Source organism: Tiliqua scincoides, chromosome 2, assembly GCF_035046505.1.
Source record: "Tiliqua scincoides isolate rTilSci1 chromosome 2, rTilSci1.hap2, whole genome shotgun sequence".
In the NCBI taxonomy this organism is placed as follows: domain Eukaryota; kingdom Metazoa; phylum Chordata; class Lepidosauria; order Squamata; family Scincidae; genus Tiliqua; species Tiliqua scincoides.
This window is the reverse complement of record NC_089822.1, coordinates 52,732,617-52,747,180: the sequence shown is the minus strand read 5'-3', so window position 1 is coordinate 52,747,180 and position 14,564 is coordinate 52,732,617. Positions and strand designations below refer to the sequence as shown.

General features: G+C 41.2%; 1 protein-coding gene across 2 annotated transcripts in view; it reads right to left on the bottom strand.

The window, feature by feature from the left end:
• HSD17B4 (hydroxysteroid 17-beta dehydrogenase 4) overlaps nt 1-12,576 on the bottom strand; it is a 78,233-nt gene extending 65,657 nt beyond the window's left edge. For both annotated transcript variants that reach the window (XM_066613984.1, XM_066613985.1), the window contains exons 1-2: nt 12,456-12,576; nt 7,223-7,276 (exon numbers count right to left, since the gene is read on the bottom strand). In XM_066613984.1, coding sequence (XP_066470081.1) covers nt 7,223-7,276; nt 12,456-12,513 — 112 coding nt within the window. In that variant the 5' untranslated portion in view covers nt 12,514-12,576. The remainder of the gene's footprint in view (nt 1-7,222; nt 7,277-12,455) is intronic.
• Between the last annotated feature and the right edge of the window lie 1,988 nt (nt 12,577-14,564).

Here is a 14,564-nt window from a genome sequence, read left to right as displayed (position 1 = left end):
ACTACCCCCCTGTGGATAAATGAGAGAATGCAACTTGTTCAGCTCTACTGCTATATTCAATACTTTCTCTCAGTTAATAAAGCATTTTAAAATATCCTATACTTTATATTTTATATAAATATAAAGTATAATACAAATTTTGTTTATATAATACAAAATTATATAAAATATTTTTGCATTTTATTATATTATATTTTAATATTTATATTTTATTTATTTATAATATTTATTATAATATTTTATTTATATAAAATATCCTATCCTTTAAAAATTTAAAGGCTTGTTCTAAAGAATGTGTCCAAGCCCGTCATGTGAAAACCCAATAATTTATTTAAAATCCTGCTGCTATTCCAGATGTTATTAAAACAGGGAGCAAAGTTGCATACTAAAAACAGGCTGCTCACAGCTGCAGACATCCTCCCTTAGCATCCTATTGAAACTATAGCTAAGGCTGTAATACACAAGAAAGTTAGAGAATGGCACGGGACCCAAAAGAGGGGCACACATCCATAGAGAAGAGCTACAAACCAACAGCCAGAGCTTTGGCTGCCAGCTGCTACTGCAATTCTCACTGCCAAAGAAACAGGCCACTTTGTCAATTGCTACAGTCGAGATCTGGCTGTATGTATTCTTGGCAATTAGATAGCTAAACAGGCAGGTTGCACAGAAATCCAACTACAAACCTTGCACAAACATTTGCTAATCTTGTTATCAGTGTGGATCCTACCTGCCCATCAGTTGGAGGAGCCAAACTGACATCTAGCCAAGTGTTACAAAATACACCTTTGCATCTGAAGACTTTCATCTGCTATAATGTATAAGTCACTGCTTGCCTCTTGCATCTGAATGGGTTCTCAAGATCTGGGTTTCATAAAACAAAATATGCACAAACATCCAGGACAACAATTGGGAAAATAAGGCTGATAAACTTAATGTAGTCCCATTGCAGAAAATGTAACCTCCAGGTTTTTCTCCTGACACCTCTCAAATGAAACCATTATGATCTAATGGGACCACTGTCATATACGTGGTCTGTCATCGACCTAAAAGCCATTATCCTGGACATACCTGTACATCACATTAGAAAGCAATGTAATATAGAGACTGTCAGCCAGCAGTGGAGCTTAGTAGCACAGCTTCAATCCACAAGCAAGCTCAAAACCAGTCTCTGATCTCACAAAAAGCAGAATTGCATGTAGGTTAGAAGTCAGATAAAGCCTCCCACAAGGTAAATGAGCACAGGAGCTGAGCTGCAGCATTGTGCAATACGGAGCATTGTGCAGCATTGTGCAATACGGAGATGTAAGAGATATCAACAGAACAAGCATGACTTAAAATAAAATGGGGCCATGGATCTCCGAGCCTAGATGCCTGCAAGGGAAATTTTCCTGCCATTTTTCTACACAGCCTGCCCTACAAAAATTGTCATCGCACCTTTAAGAACCTGGGCATTTTTCTCCCTTACCTTCCCTAGCAGGATGTCAGTCCCATTTTGGCTTCAAGGAGCCTCCCTGACTCTCACTCTGGGTGTGAGGGAGTTGAGGCTTCAGGGAGTGTTCCTACACACCCAGCCACCCACTGCTGCTGTAGTTCTTCCATTGGCTGTTGACTGCAATAAAAGGTTCCTGGTGAAATGGGTTCTGTGTCTTTCTAGAGAAGCGATTTCAACGTTTTTCTTCTTCTGGCACACTAGTCTCTATGGCAGTGGTTCCCAAACTTTTTATAGGCCACTGCCCGATTTATAAATGCCAAGGAGTGTGGCTATAATGGTGATTAGGCAGCAGTACTCTCCCCAAGTAGCAGCTTGCTTAACCCTTAATGCACAGAGCCTAATCTGCCCTGTCAGTTTTGTGAGCCACCAAAAAGTGTGTCATAACCCACCAGTGGGTCCCAGGCCCATAGTTTGGGAACCACTGCTCTATGGTCTTCTCTATGGCATTTGCCTCTTAAGATGTCACTTCTCACTTTCAAGAGATTCCTCTGGGTTCTGCAGCTTCATTTTGAGTGCAAATGTCTGTAGTAACAAGTTACCACAGGAAGCGGTGGAGGAAGAGGGACAGACAATTTGTTACTACAGACAGTTACCCTAGAAACAGAGTCACAGAACCTCGAAGAGTTTTCCCAGTGATTTTCAACCACTGTGCTCCAAACTCCTGCAGCACACCTGTGGACCTTTCACAGCACATCAATGCTACGAAATGTTTCAACCAATTTTCACACCAGTTGAAAACAGCTGCTCTCTAGAGCAGGGGTGTCCAAATTTTTTGGCAGGAGGGCCACATCATCTCTGACATTGTGCTGGGGGCCAGGAAAACAAAATTAATTTACATTTCAAATTTGAATTTGAATTACATAAATTTACAATGAATATATTAGAGATGGAACTTATATAAATGAATGAAGGTTTTGCAATAGCTATAAAAGATCTTGCAAAAAGAAAGACCAGCCTTTCCTTCACTGCTGCTGCTGCATTACACATGTGAAATAGCAAGCAGTGGAAGAGGCCTCGTTCCACAGCTCACATGAGAGGTCGAACAGTCACCCTCAAGCTGAGAGCAGTTGCATCAGGCCAGCATGGGCTCCAGCAAGTTTCCGCAGGGCCAGAGACTCATTGGAGACTGGGGGCTCCCCACGGGCCAGATTGGGAATCCTTGAGGGCCGCAACTGGCCCCCAGGCCAGGGTTTGGGCACTCCTGCTCTAGAACATAAGTTACTTACGACAAACTCAGCCTTCTCATCTGAAGTTGGTTTGGTTTAAAGCACTGTGTGCCCCCACCCCCTCGATAAACTCAGAGAAGTTGGTGCCTTCTCAGTAGTGGCACCAACGCTAGGGAATTCCCTTCCCCTTGACTTAAGAACTGCTCCCTCTCTTGAAACCTTTCAGCGAGGCCTGAAGAATCTTCTGTTCAGACAAGCCTTCTGAGTTCCTGGCCTTTTAAACATCTTTTATTATCTTTTTAACTCCTGGTATACAGGCCTGATCCTTTTATAATTTGCTGCTCTATGCTCTTTTACCTGACTACTTTTTTATCTGACTACTGTTTTTATGATGTGTTAATATGCTTTTATCTGTTTTAAATTATGTTTTTTAATTTGTTTTAACCTTTGTTGTAAGCCACCTTGAGACACTCCGGGGAGAAAGGCGGGTAAAAATAAAGTTATCATCATCAACACAGAGCTGTCACAGTGAGGTACACATATGCAGTGGTATTTCACCTTCTTTTGGAGATAATAAAAATTTTGGAAATTTCTGTGCAGGTGGTTACCCAGACCACTACCATTATTATTATTAACAACAACAGTATTTATATACCGCTTTACAACAGAAAGTTCACAAAGCGGTTTCCAGAGAAAAACAAACAGCTAATGGTTCCCTGTCCCAAAAGGGCTCACAATCTAAAAGAATAAAAAAAAGAACACCAGTAGACAGCCACTAGAAAAGACAGTGCTGGGGTGAGGAGGGCCAGTTACTCTCCACCCGCTAAATAAAAGAAGAGCACCCACTTAAAAAGTGCCTCTAGGTGTTCTATTTTGTGCCTAAACAAATTGACATGGGAACCAGATACTTTGTTACATGTATATGAGGAGGGTGGAAACCAATAAATGTTGGGAAAACTTCAAAATCATACATGCTGAAGTGATGCTGTACTTGTATTGTGACCCTTCTGATCCCCTAGTGCCAGAAAAGTACAAATGACAATGTAAATGTAATCTTCTGCTTATCTGGAAAGCCTCAAATGCAGACACTTGCACAAAAGCAAGCAAAACTAACAAATGAACTAAATCTAGCAATAATGTGCTGTAGATATTTGTGGCATTCTGTTTGAGACTTTTACAGATGTCTTTGATTGTAGGTTATAAAACACAGACTTGTTTGTGCATTAGCCATATGGAATTACAGATAGAACATGGGGTAAGAAGTGCAGAGCTCTGACTCCTCTATTTCAAATGCTTAGGTATTTTCCCCCTCCCAAAAGCAGACTATTGTTGAAAAGATTATGTTAAAGGAGAATGGCCTGAATGAGAATTCTTTAGAGCTGAATGGAAAATAAAAAAGTCAACAAACTGGCAATTCACAAACTCAAGGTTCAATTATGTCTGTTCTGTCTTAGAGAAACTCAACCTCTGAACAAAAGTTAAACATTAACACACACAAAAAATAATTCTGAAAGCTTACATTTCAACTGACTTTAACTACTTCCAGAATAAGGCCATAATCCAAAGCAGCTGTTAATCCAAATGAAAAACAAACTGCATGCACTCCTGAAACTTCCTGCCTTTGCTGCAGCTGCTCAAAAAACCATTCAGTTTGCATAGCGGATCTTGAAGCTGCTGCACCAAATCTTACTGGATCTTGAAGCTGCTGCACCAAAAACTGAATGAAAGTCCCCACTGCAACATCCAGCCTGCAAATAGGGTCCTTTGGAAACTAGCCTAAATTTGCAAGCCAGATAACCTCTTAGAACCGTTGGAAAGTTGCTTGTAACCAAGTATGAACAACAGCTTTTGTACTGGTCATAACCACTGTTAGTTGTCCACATCCATCTGCATGTGGGATAGTTGTTCTAAAAAGAGCAAGATTATGCGAATTGCAAAAGTGGTAATTTCTGGGTTCATTTCTAAGGAAACAACTCTCCAAATGAAGAATCTGAAAAGCATGTTCTCTGTGCCTTCATACATATTCATTGGCTAGTTCAGATGTACTCTTAAGCACAGATTTTCAACCTTTTTCACTTCACAGCACTTTGACAAGGTGCTAAAATTGTCAATGCACACCATCAGTTTTTTGACAATTGACAAGGTACACCATGCTGCTGGTGGGGATGGGTTCACATATCCCAATAACCCTACTAATAAATGACCCTCCCTAAACTCTCATGACACACATGCAGACCTTTCACAGAACACCAGCGCGTACTGTGGCCTTTTTCAACTCATGACAAGCTGAGAAGAAACTAAAATTGTCAAGCCATAAAGTCAGTTTTTGTGATAATTGGCAAGAAACTGCCGGCCAGCTCACATCCCCCAATGACACTACAAATATATGACCCTCTCCCTAGCTCTTGGGGTACACTTGCAGACCATTCACAGCACACCAATTTGCCAAGGTACAGTGATTGAAAATCACTGCCCTCAAGCATCACCTGTTCACCAATTCCTTTGTCCACCATCCACCCTTACTTTTGGTGACAGGCTTCTTATTTAGCACTAACCATAGTTTTATAATATTTAGTATTTGCACAGTGCTTTTGAGTACTACCCATGGTTTGCTACAATGGCTGATTCAGCAACCTATGACTAGCATCTCCCAAATCAGAATCAAAGAACAAATTTAAAGTGAACCACAGTAAGAATTTAAGAAGAGCCCTGCTGGATCACACCCAAGACTTAAATAGTTCGGCTTCCTGTAAGTTACAATGGCCCAACTGATGCCTTAAGGAGCACACAAGACAACAAAATACTGTTGCCATTCCCCTGCACCTGGAATTCTGAGGTAGCCTAATTCTAAAGCCAGGTGGTTGCATGTACCCATCCTGGGCTGTAACCTGTGGTAACAGTCAGGATTGAAGCAATATGGTGAACTATTGGCATGCACTATGTCCCCAAACCAGTTCTGGATGCGATAAGCTATCCAAAACAACATTGCAAATCAGCAGATGAGCATTACTGGGCTATTTAATTAGTGAAATAAGCTCAACTTCCTTAGCTCTACTGTTCCACTGAGTTTTGTTGCCTAGTTGGATAAACTGTGTTCAGTACTGCTAAAACTGAAGTTCTGAATGTTATTTCGGAACATAATTGAATAAGCCAAGTTACACAGGCAATGAAATGATAAGAATATCCAAATAATCTTGCAAAAACTAATAGCTACTCATTGATGAAGGAGCCTTCTCATGTGATAATGGGTTGGTTACCATGATTTGGCAGTAAATGAACAAACCTTGCTTCCATGCACATCTCCTCACTCTCTCCCAGTTACTTCTATTTCCACAGAAGTCATAGTGTGCCATTATATCCCAACTGTGACTGGCATAATCCCTCCAAGAGGGTGTAATAGGAATGAACACAATGTGTGCTCAAGCAATGCCAAAGTTTGGTGTTACACTTGAAACATAATAGCTCTTTCCTAAGTTCTGGCTATCAGATCTGTGCAAAGCTACTTTGAAAATTCAGGGTACATGTAGAGGTTGTCTGACAGCCATGCAAGTATTGCCCCAATCAATGTTATACAAGCACTAGTGCAAATCCGATACTGATAACAGGTTGGAGTAAAGTCTTTTTCACAGTTAATAAGCTTTGTAACCAAGTCCAAGTCCAACTAAGTTCAAAGTGGCATATTTCCTAATAGAAACATGCTTAGGACTTCAGGTGAAGGCTGAAAAGTGAAGCTAATTAGAAGAGCAAGACACAGAATAATGCAATACCTTGTAAGTATATTTTAATAGGAAAAAGGAGCATTAAAACATCTCTTTTGCAGAAAAAAACACACAACCTTCAGAACATTTCATGTTGCTGGTGTCTTTAGGTTCCAATCTCATTGATTATTTTTCCTTCAGTATATATTTAAATCAATTAATGTATACAGGCCTATATTTAGATCTCACCGTGGAAACACACCAGTGTCCATATATCTGTCCCCGAGAACTCTTCAGTTCCTCTGAGCATCAGATAAAGTAGCTAATGTCTGGCTACCTGTGAAAGCTCCTGCCAAATTCACCATTAATCTCTGAAATTTGCCTGCCCCATAAACGTTTTATGCAGGATGTTGACAGATGCACTCTTCAGAGCATCCCAGGTGACAGTGTGCTACGCTCAGCTGACTTTGTTTTAGGAAAAGTTTATACATCTCAACAGTTAGCTACTATAGCAATCTAACACTAGGTTTCCCATGATGATGCCATGCATGGTGAGAAAGACACTTTTCCACTAAGATGCCAGTATGATAAGCACACTGTTTTACCGGTCCTTGTAAGTACTTGCTAAACATACAAGTTCCAACACACACACACACACACACACACACACACACACACACACCCTGCTGCCTGAATATCTAAATTTAGTCAGATAAGTTTCAACAGAAAAGAAGCCCTTTTTTAAAAATCAGGAATATAATGATTAATTAAAAAGCACAAAGGTTAGCAGAGCAAGCGGCAGCACTTTAAATCACAACTACAAAAGACAAAGGTTGCTGGCAGACGATCAAAAGTAAACAACTTACCAACTACCAAGGCTCCTCGTTCAGCAAAGGCCAGTGCATATGCTCTGCCCAGTCCTGGCATGGATTAAAAACAAGAAGGCTTTTGATAAATCCAATAGTTTAAAATTGCACAAGAAGTCAAGTTTAACATAAAACAAAACCACAACAAAACAAAACCACAACTAAAAAGTAAAATTCATTTGGATTCAAATGGATGTTGCTCCATTTACAGTCATTTGCAATCTGTTATGAAAAGTTCAGGGCAAGCTCAGAAAAGGAAATCCAAAGCTAATGTACCAGATACTCCCAGCTTACTTTGTAGGCCTGACCTCAGGATGGCCATCACAAAAGAAGATAATGGCTTTATTTCGTCTACAGCTACTCCACTACACACACACAAAGGCAAACCACCAACAACTATGGTTCATTCTTATATGACAGATGGAGGGAACAAAAATCTTTGGGTTAATCTACTACATTTGAAGTTACTTTGGTAGTCTTGCAAGTTTAAGTTTATCATTAATTAATGTATTGTGAGAAGCATGAAAATAGAGACAGGGATTTGATATCCAGATTTGTAGGGGTGTTTAAGTCACACTCTCTTGGCCTGGACATCATGGGAAACTGCAGTTTAACAAATTGGGAAATTTTACATTCAACCAGGTCACAGGAGGGAGCATGAAGGTTTACTGTTCCCCTTCTGCGATCAAACAATCCCTGGTTCTTGGCTTATCATGAATCAAACAGGCCCAGTGCGGCACAAGTGGTTTGAACCTCTAAAGCAAATGCCTCTGAATGCATGCAGCAAATTAATCCCACTGCCATGACATTTTAGAATAGCAGTAGGTTGCCTACTTGGTAGTGAGCCTCAAAACAGTCATTTAGTACAAAAGAAAAATACTTTAGTTTGAAATAATAACCACTTGCACCGGTATAACACTGTTTGATAAACATACAAAGCATTTCACATATATTATCTTGCAACAATTTATAAGCAATAGCTTTATAAGGAAAGTATTATTCTCCCCATATCATATAATATAAAAACCATATATTGTTTTGTCTTATTTTATATTTATATATAAAATAACGGCTTGCCTATCTTGATATCATTGACAACTTAGCTAGAAAAGCCATTTTAATTAGCAATTTTTATTAGACATGTACAAATGTTTAGAAAAACAAAGATAGAACTTGAAGCTCTTTCCCATACAAATGAACTGGTTTCAAACAAACTGAATAGGGCACTTGGCTAAGCAAAACAGGCTGCATGCAAATTCAGAGTGTTTTTACAACATCCTTTTGTTGTGCTTATTTATGGGAACACTCATGAGGCAGCCTCTTCTCCCATAAAAGGAACAATTATTATAAATATGAACTGGCAATATGGTATATTAAATGCTGGATAAAAGCACTTGGAAGTCAATATTATTTATTCAAATGTTCACAGGTTGGCTACCAAATGTCACTGCATATCTACAGAACGATGCTTTCAAAAGGATCTTTCTTTCAGCAATAGTGAGAGAAGGGTATGCCTTTGCCTCCTGTTTGTAGGCTTCCCAGAGATGACTGATGGGCCACTGCTAGACTGGACCTGATGCAGCAGGTTTCTTAGTAGTGACATCAACTCCCTATTTTGCAATTACCAAGTGCAACCAACTTCTTCTGGTGGGTTTCAAAGTTACATGCTGGCCAGTCTTTGGCAGAAATCTTCGCAGTGGGCAGAAGTGCTTTACCTCTTGACTTCAGGTGGGACTCAGCAGTTCTACCACTACCATTTTGTTCTGAGGCTCAGGCCTGCAGAGGTCAAAAAGTAGCAAGGTAAATCCTGATGGAGACTTTGGAAAGACTGCTTTGGCCAAGCATCCCAATCTCCAGTAGGCCAGTATTCACAGCTAAAGATGCAAGATATCCATGCTGCAAAGATCTCTGCCTGGGTCTACTGGTAGACACTGTATGCTAAGCTACATGGACCTGTGGTCCAGCAGCTCAAAAGTCCTTGATCAGCAGTGCAAAATGCAGGGGAGAATGAACTTCTAGTGCATTTGTGCAATAACATTAGGAATGATGACGTCCTCAGAGAACAACAAAGTCCCACCAACAAATGTACAAAAGAACTCATAAGAACTGGGCACCAGGTTGAGAATTTTTCCAAGCAGCCGTAGGCAAACAAAGCTCTAATTTAAATTGAAATACACAGTTCACCTTTGTACTGTTAAGTGGCACTGAAGTTTCTCCTAGTGTGTTGTAACTAAAGGAAGGAGCAAAACTATCACTGACTCATGAGGGCCTGAGTCCTGACTATATTCTTCCCCAGGTTTTTAAAGGAGAAAGGATCAGGAGTAGGCCTGGGGCTATTGGGAACCACTCCAGCTCCCCCAGAGGCAGGGATTGCTGAACAGCTCAGCCAGGAGATTGCTCACTGAAATCTCTCTGACCCTGACAAATTCCACTTTCTAGACACAAGCTATCATAGAACTCACACTTGATATATAGGTATTTAGTTTTCAGACAGCCTAGTAACCACACCAAAATGTCTTCTGACATGAGCATGTATACAAGTTTAAACACCATACACATTTACTCAGAGGTAAGCCCCATTGTGTTCAATGGAGTTTATTCACAGGTCCTATGCACACTCACCTGTGAATGAGATCCACTGAACACAGTGGGACTGAGTAAACATGCACAGGAATGTACTGTAAAAGAACTTACATAAATGGCTTCAAGACAGAGTTTTAACCACTAAATTTAATTTTTAAACTGCAGAATTTCCATGTTTGTACAAGCAGTGTCGTAACACTTTTGGCCTTTTCAAATTGACAGTGTGGCAACACTTGTGTGTAGGCGCCAAACTCTTGTGAAACAATGCTATTTTAATTTAAAATACTATCACTATAAATTTATTCGAGGTTTTAAAAAGTATTTTGCTATATGAAGATTTAAAAGAATACTAATCCTATACTATTTAACAGGGAGAGTTAACTATTTTCAGGTACTACTAACTTTCCCCACACCATAGATAGCTTGCAGTTTTCAGTTTCTACTAACACCTTGGGTTTGAGATTTGTTTCTATAGAACTACACATTAAAATTAATCTCTCTTTTCAAACAATAAGCAGCAACATGTTATTTACTCAAATGAAAATCACAGAATAAATCAGTTATTAATTGGAGAGAATTCAGGCGCTTCCCTTCTCCTATTTCTCTTTTGCAAGGTCTATCCAGTTTAAACAACTTGTTCATGAATCCCAACATTAAATCTGCACTGTGCCTACAAAGAATTAAGAACAGAAATAAAAGCAGACCTATTAGTTTTAAAATATATCATGTGTTATTAGACTGCAATGTTTAATCAATTAACCAAGTATTTTAACAGACTAAAATGTGCCTCTGATTTATATGGGCAGCAGGCACGCATGCTCGTGTGTTTACTATTAAGTGTTTCTAAGACTAAAGATGGAGAGAGGCATTCCCTCTTCCCTCACACAAAAGATCAGGCCTGCCAGCACACACAGGCACATCCTTTGAAAAGAAAAGAAAAAAAGTACTATACCCCTTTTACTCAAATGCAATTGATCAACAAAAATGTGCACAAATTAACATACAATATTTTACTGAGCAATAGTTGTAGTTATTATTAAACATGACCATTCAGAAGTCAACCTTGTTTGTATTGACAAGACACTGCCTCCACTTAACTATTTCTCACTAGAAGCTAGTCTTCAGATTCTCACAAATTGCTGTTTCTTTGTTTTATTTTTTAAAAAATCTAAATAGGATTAAATAAGAATATTTTTAAATAAAAGGATCAGAGGCAGATACGAATCAGGGGAGTTTCAGAACTATAAGCCCTTCTAAACTGGATAAGCAAGTCAAGGACACACTCGGCAAACACAACATGAATTTGTTAGTTTCGTTGGGAGTTGTTTCATTGTTGCTTGAGTAGGCAGGAAAGTAGTATAATAGCACTATACTAGTATAAGATACAATCCCTGAAGGCAATTTTCATAAGTTCTTCCCATCTGACTTCAAGAATGTTCCTTTTTATTTTAAAGCTAAGTGAACAGGCAATCTTCTCAGCTCCTTGGTTCTCATCTCCCCAGTGTCATTTCTCCTGCTTACATAAACAGAATCAAAGACTCCTGGAATACCAAGTTGCCAAAAAAAAAAAAGTTATGCATAAAATACTGTACATAGTTGACTTGGGGAACTGATAACCAAAAGATGACCAGCGCTGGGCTCCACTATCAATACTTTGTAGATGCTTTGATGGAGATGGAGTCAGTGAACGGTTACCAACAATAAGAGCTAAAGAACTGAGTTTTTGTTTTTGTTTGTTTTGCTTTTAGCAGAGGCAGTATAATGTCTGAATACCAGGACACCAGGGACCTTTGGTGAGTGGGGAGGCAGGTGAGGCAGAGCCTCCCTACTGGAATCTTTCAAAAAGAACCACCGCTGTGTGAGGCACCCAAGCACCCTCAACCTGTGCATAGAATGGAATGTGTGGTGGGTAGGGAGGCAGGTGAGGCAGAGCCTCCCCTCTGGAATCTTTCAAAAAGCACCACCGCCGTGTGAGGCACCCAAGCACCCACAACCTGTGCACAGAGTGGGATGTGTGGTCAGTAGGGAGGTAAATGAGGCACAGGCTTCCCACTGGAGTCCTTCAAAAAGCGCTGCTGCTGTGTGAGGCGCCCAAGCACTCACAACCTGCACACAGAGTGGGATTTGTGGTGGGTGGGGAGGCAGGTGAGGCAGAGCCTCCCCACTTGAGTCCTTTGAAAAGCACTGTCGTCCTGTGAAGTGCCCAAGCGTGCATAACCCACACATGGACTGGGATGTGTGGTGGATGGGGGATGCGCTGTGCGCGTAGGGTTGTGGGTGCTTGGGCACCTTACACAGTGGTGGTGCTCTTTGAAGGAGTCCAGTGAGGAGGCTCTGCCTCACCTGGCTCCCCACCCACCACACAACCCTGCAGGGAAGAGTTGTTTCTGACACACCCTACTTGTCACCCCCAGGAGCATCTGAGTAGCCACTGCTGAGCACTGGATTACAGACAGACAGACCATGGTGTGGTCCCTGCAGTCAGTTCTTGCACTGTCCTACCACCGCCTTGCAGAGCAACTGCAGCCTGTCCCCAGAGAGCCCCCCCACTTCTCAGGCTCCCTTCTGAAGGCACCCACCTCCAAGACCCTGCAGGCACCCATGCCCCCTGAGCAGCCTCCCCAAGCCCACCCAGGCCCTGCCTGCTTACCTCCCCCAGCTCCAGTCACCAGCACCACCCGCCCGTCGAACCTCAGGGGAGCAGACATGCTGCTTGCTTGACTAGCCCAGAGACGCTCCTCCACCAGTCCTTCCAGAGCAGCTTCAAGAGCAAGTGGGGAAGAAACAGGGCAAAGGGCGCCGGAACTGCGCCTGCGCGCCCCGCCGCATTCTGGGAAATGTAGTTTGTGGCCAAGCTGCTGAGCCAGGCAAGGCAAGGTGTCGCTGGACGTTCTGAAGAAGCCAAAGGTGGGAGGGGTGAAGTGAAATCCCTGCAGCCAAACAGAGCACTCTTGTCACGTGCGTCTGTGGGCACTGCTGGGTTGCAAGTTAGCACAGCTCCATCCAAGACAATGCAGCTCCCTCTTTCAGCTCCCCAAAAAAGGAGGCTTAAAGAGGAATTTTGGCTTTGGTTCCCAATGATTTAAGAGCATACAGTGGCCTAAGATTTAGACTAAAGCAGTGGTTCTCAAACTTGTTAGCACCAGGACCCACTTTTAAGAATGACAATCTGTGGGGACCCACCAGCAGTTATGTCATTAACCTGGACGTGACTTGATCGGCTGAAAGTGACATCATCAAGCAGGAAAATTTTTAGCACCCCCATATGAAAAAATCAAACTAAATTAAAAGTTTGCAGTAAGTATAACTTTGAAAGTAAGAAGTAGGTCCTATACACTATAATTGTTACCCAGAAGTAGGTCCTATACACTATAATTGTTAAAAAAAATAAAAAATAAGGCACAATCCTAACCAGGTCTACTCAGAAGTAAGTCCTATTTTGTTCAATGGGTTTTACTCTCAGGAAAGTATTGTTAGGATTGCAGCCATATACAGGTCCAACCTTGTTATACACAGATTTTTTATACATGGATTTCACTCAACAGAATTGACCACTGCAAAAGAGAAGGAATGTGCTGATCCCTGGAGAAGGGGAAAAATGCATCCCTTTAAAATCACAGTTTACTGCTTCTCTTACTGTTGTAGAGAAACAGTCATGCAAGCAATCATTCAGCTGAGGGCCCAATCCTATCCAATTTTCCAGCCCCGTGCAACTACAATGTAGCCCCATGGTAAGGGAACAAAAGTTCCCATACCTTAAGGAGGCCTCTGTGACTGCTGCCCCACTACAAGACGAAGTGCATGCCCTATTAGCACAGTTACACCGGCACTGGAAAATTGGATATGTTTGGGCCCTGAGCCAGGCAAAGGCAGGGGGTCCTTTGCATTTCTAATTTCTGACTGTCAGCCCAATCCTATACACACTTTCCTGGGAGTAAGCCCCATTGACTCTAATGGGATTTACTTCTGAGTAGACCTGGTTAGGATTGTGCCCTATTTTTTTAAGCTGTACCTTCTCTACAACAGTAAGAAAAACTGTTTTTAAACCATGATTGTAAAGGGACACACTTTTTAATTTTTTTAAACTGCTTTTGTTTTACACATTTTATGGTATCAGCAGGGAGTCCCAGAGTCAAACCCCTGCAGATGTCGAGGTATGACTTTATTCCATTAGGAGCAATGGAGGGGCAATAAACCTGGAAGTTGGTCTTTAAATCTATTTTTCCACTGTTTTTTTTTTATCCACTGATTTTTTTTTTATCCACTAGGGGTTCCAAAATAGAACCCCAGTGGATAACGAGGAACGACCTGTACATAGTAGCCTGTTAAAAATATAGATCTGTTACGTGTCCCCAAAATCGGTCACATACCATGGTAGCATCAAGTCAAATATATTAAAAATAGAATATATATTGATGTGAATGTATATTCATCTGAATATGGCTCACATCCCACCTAGTAGGTCTCAACTCACAGTTTGAGAAACACTGTACTGGAGTAATTATATACTTAAATTGTATATTTTGCAACATACTTTTTAAAATGGCAAAAATCCTGAACATACTTTTCTTAATAGGGACTTGAGCTGATACTTTTAAATCTGAAGGCCTTAGGAATGGATCTCAACAGGTGGGAACCCTTGGCCTCGGAGCAGCCCGCTTGGAGGCAGGCTGTGCAGCATGGCCTTTCCCAGTTTGAAGAGACACTTGGCCAACAGTCTGAGGCAAAGAAGGAAGGCCCATAGCCAGGGAGACAGACC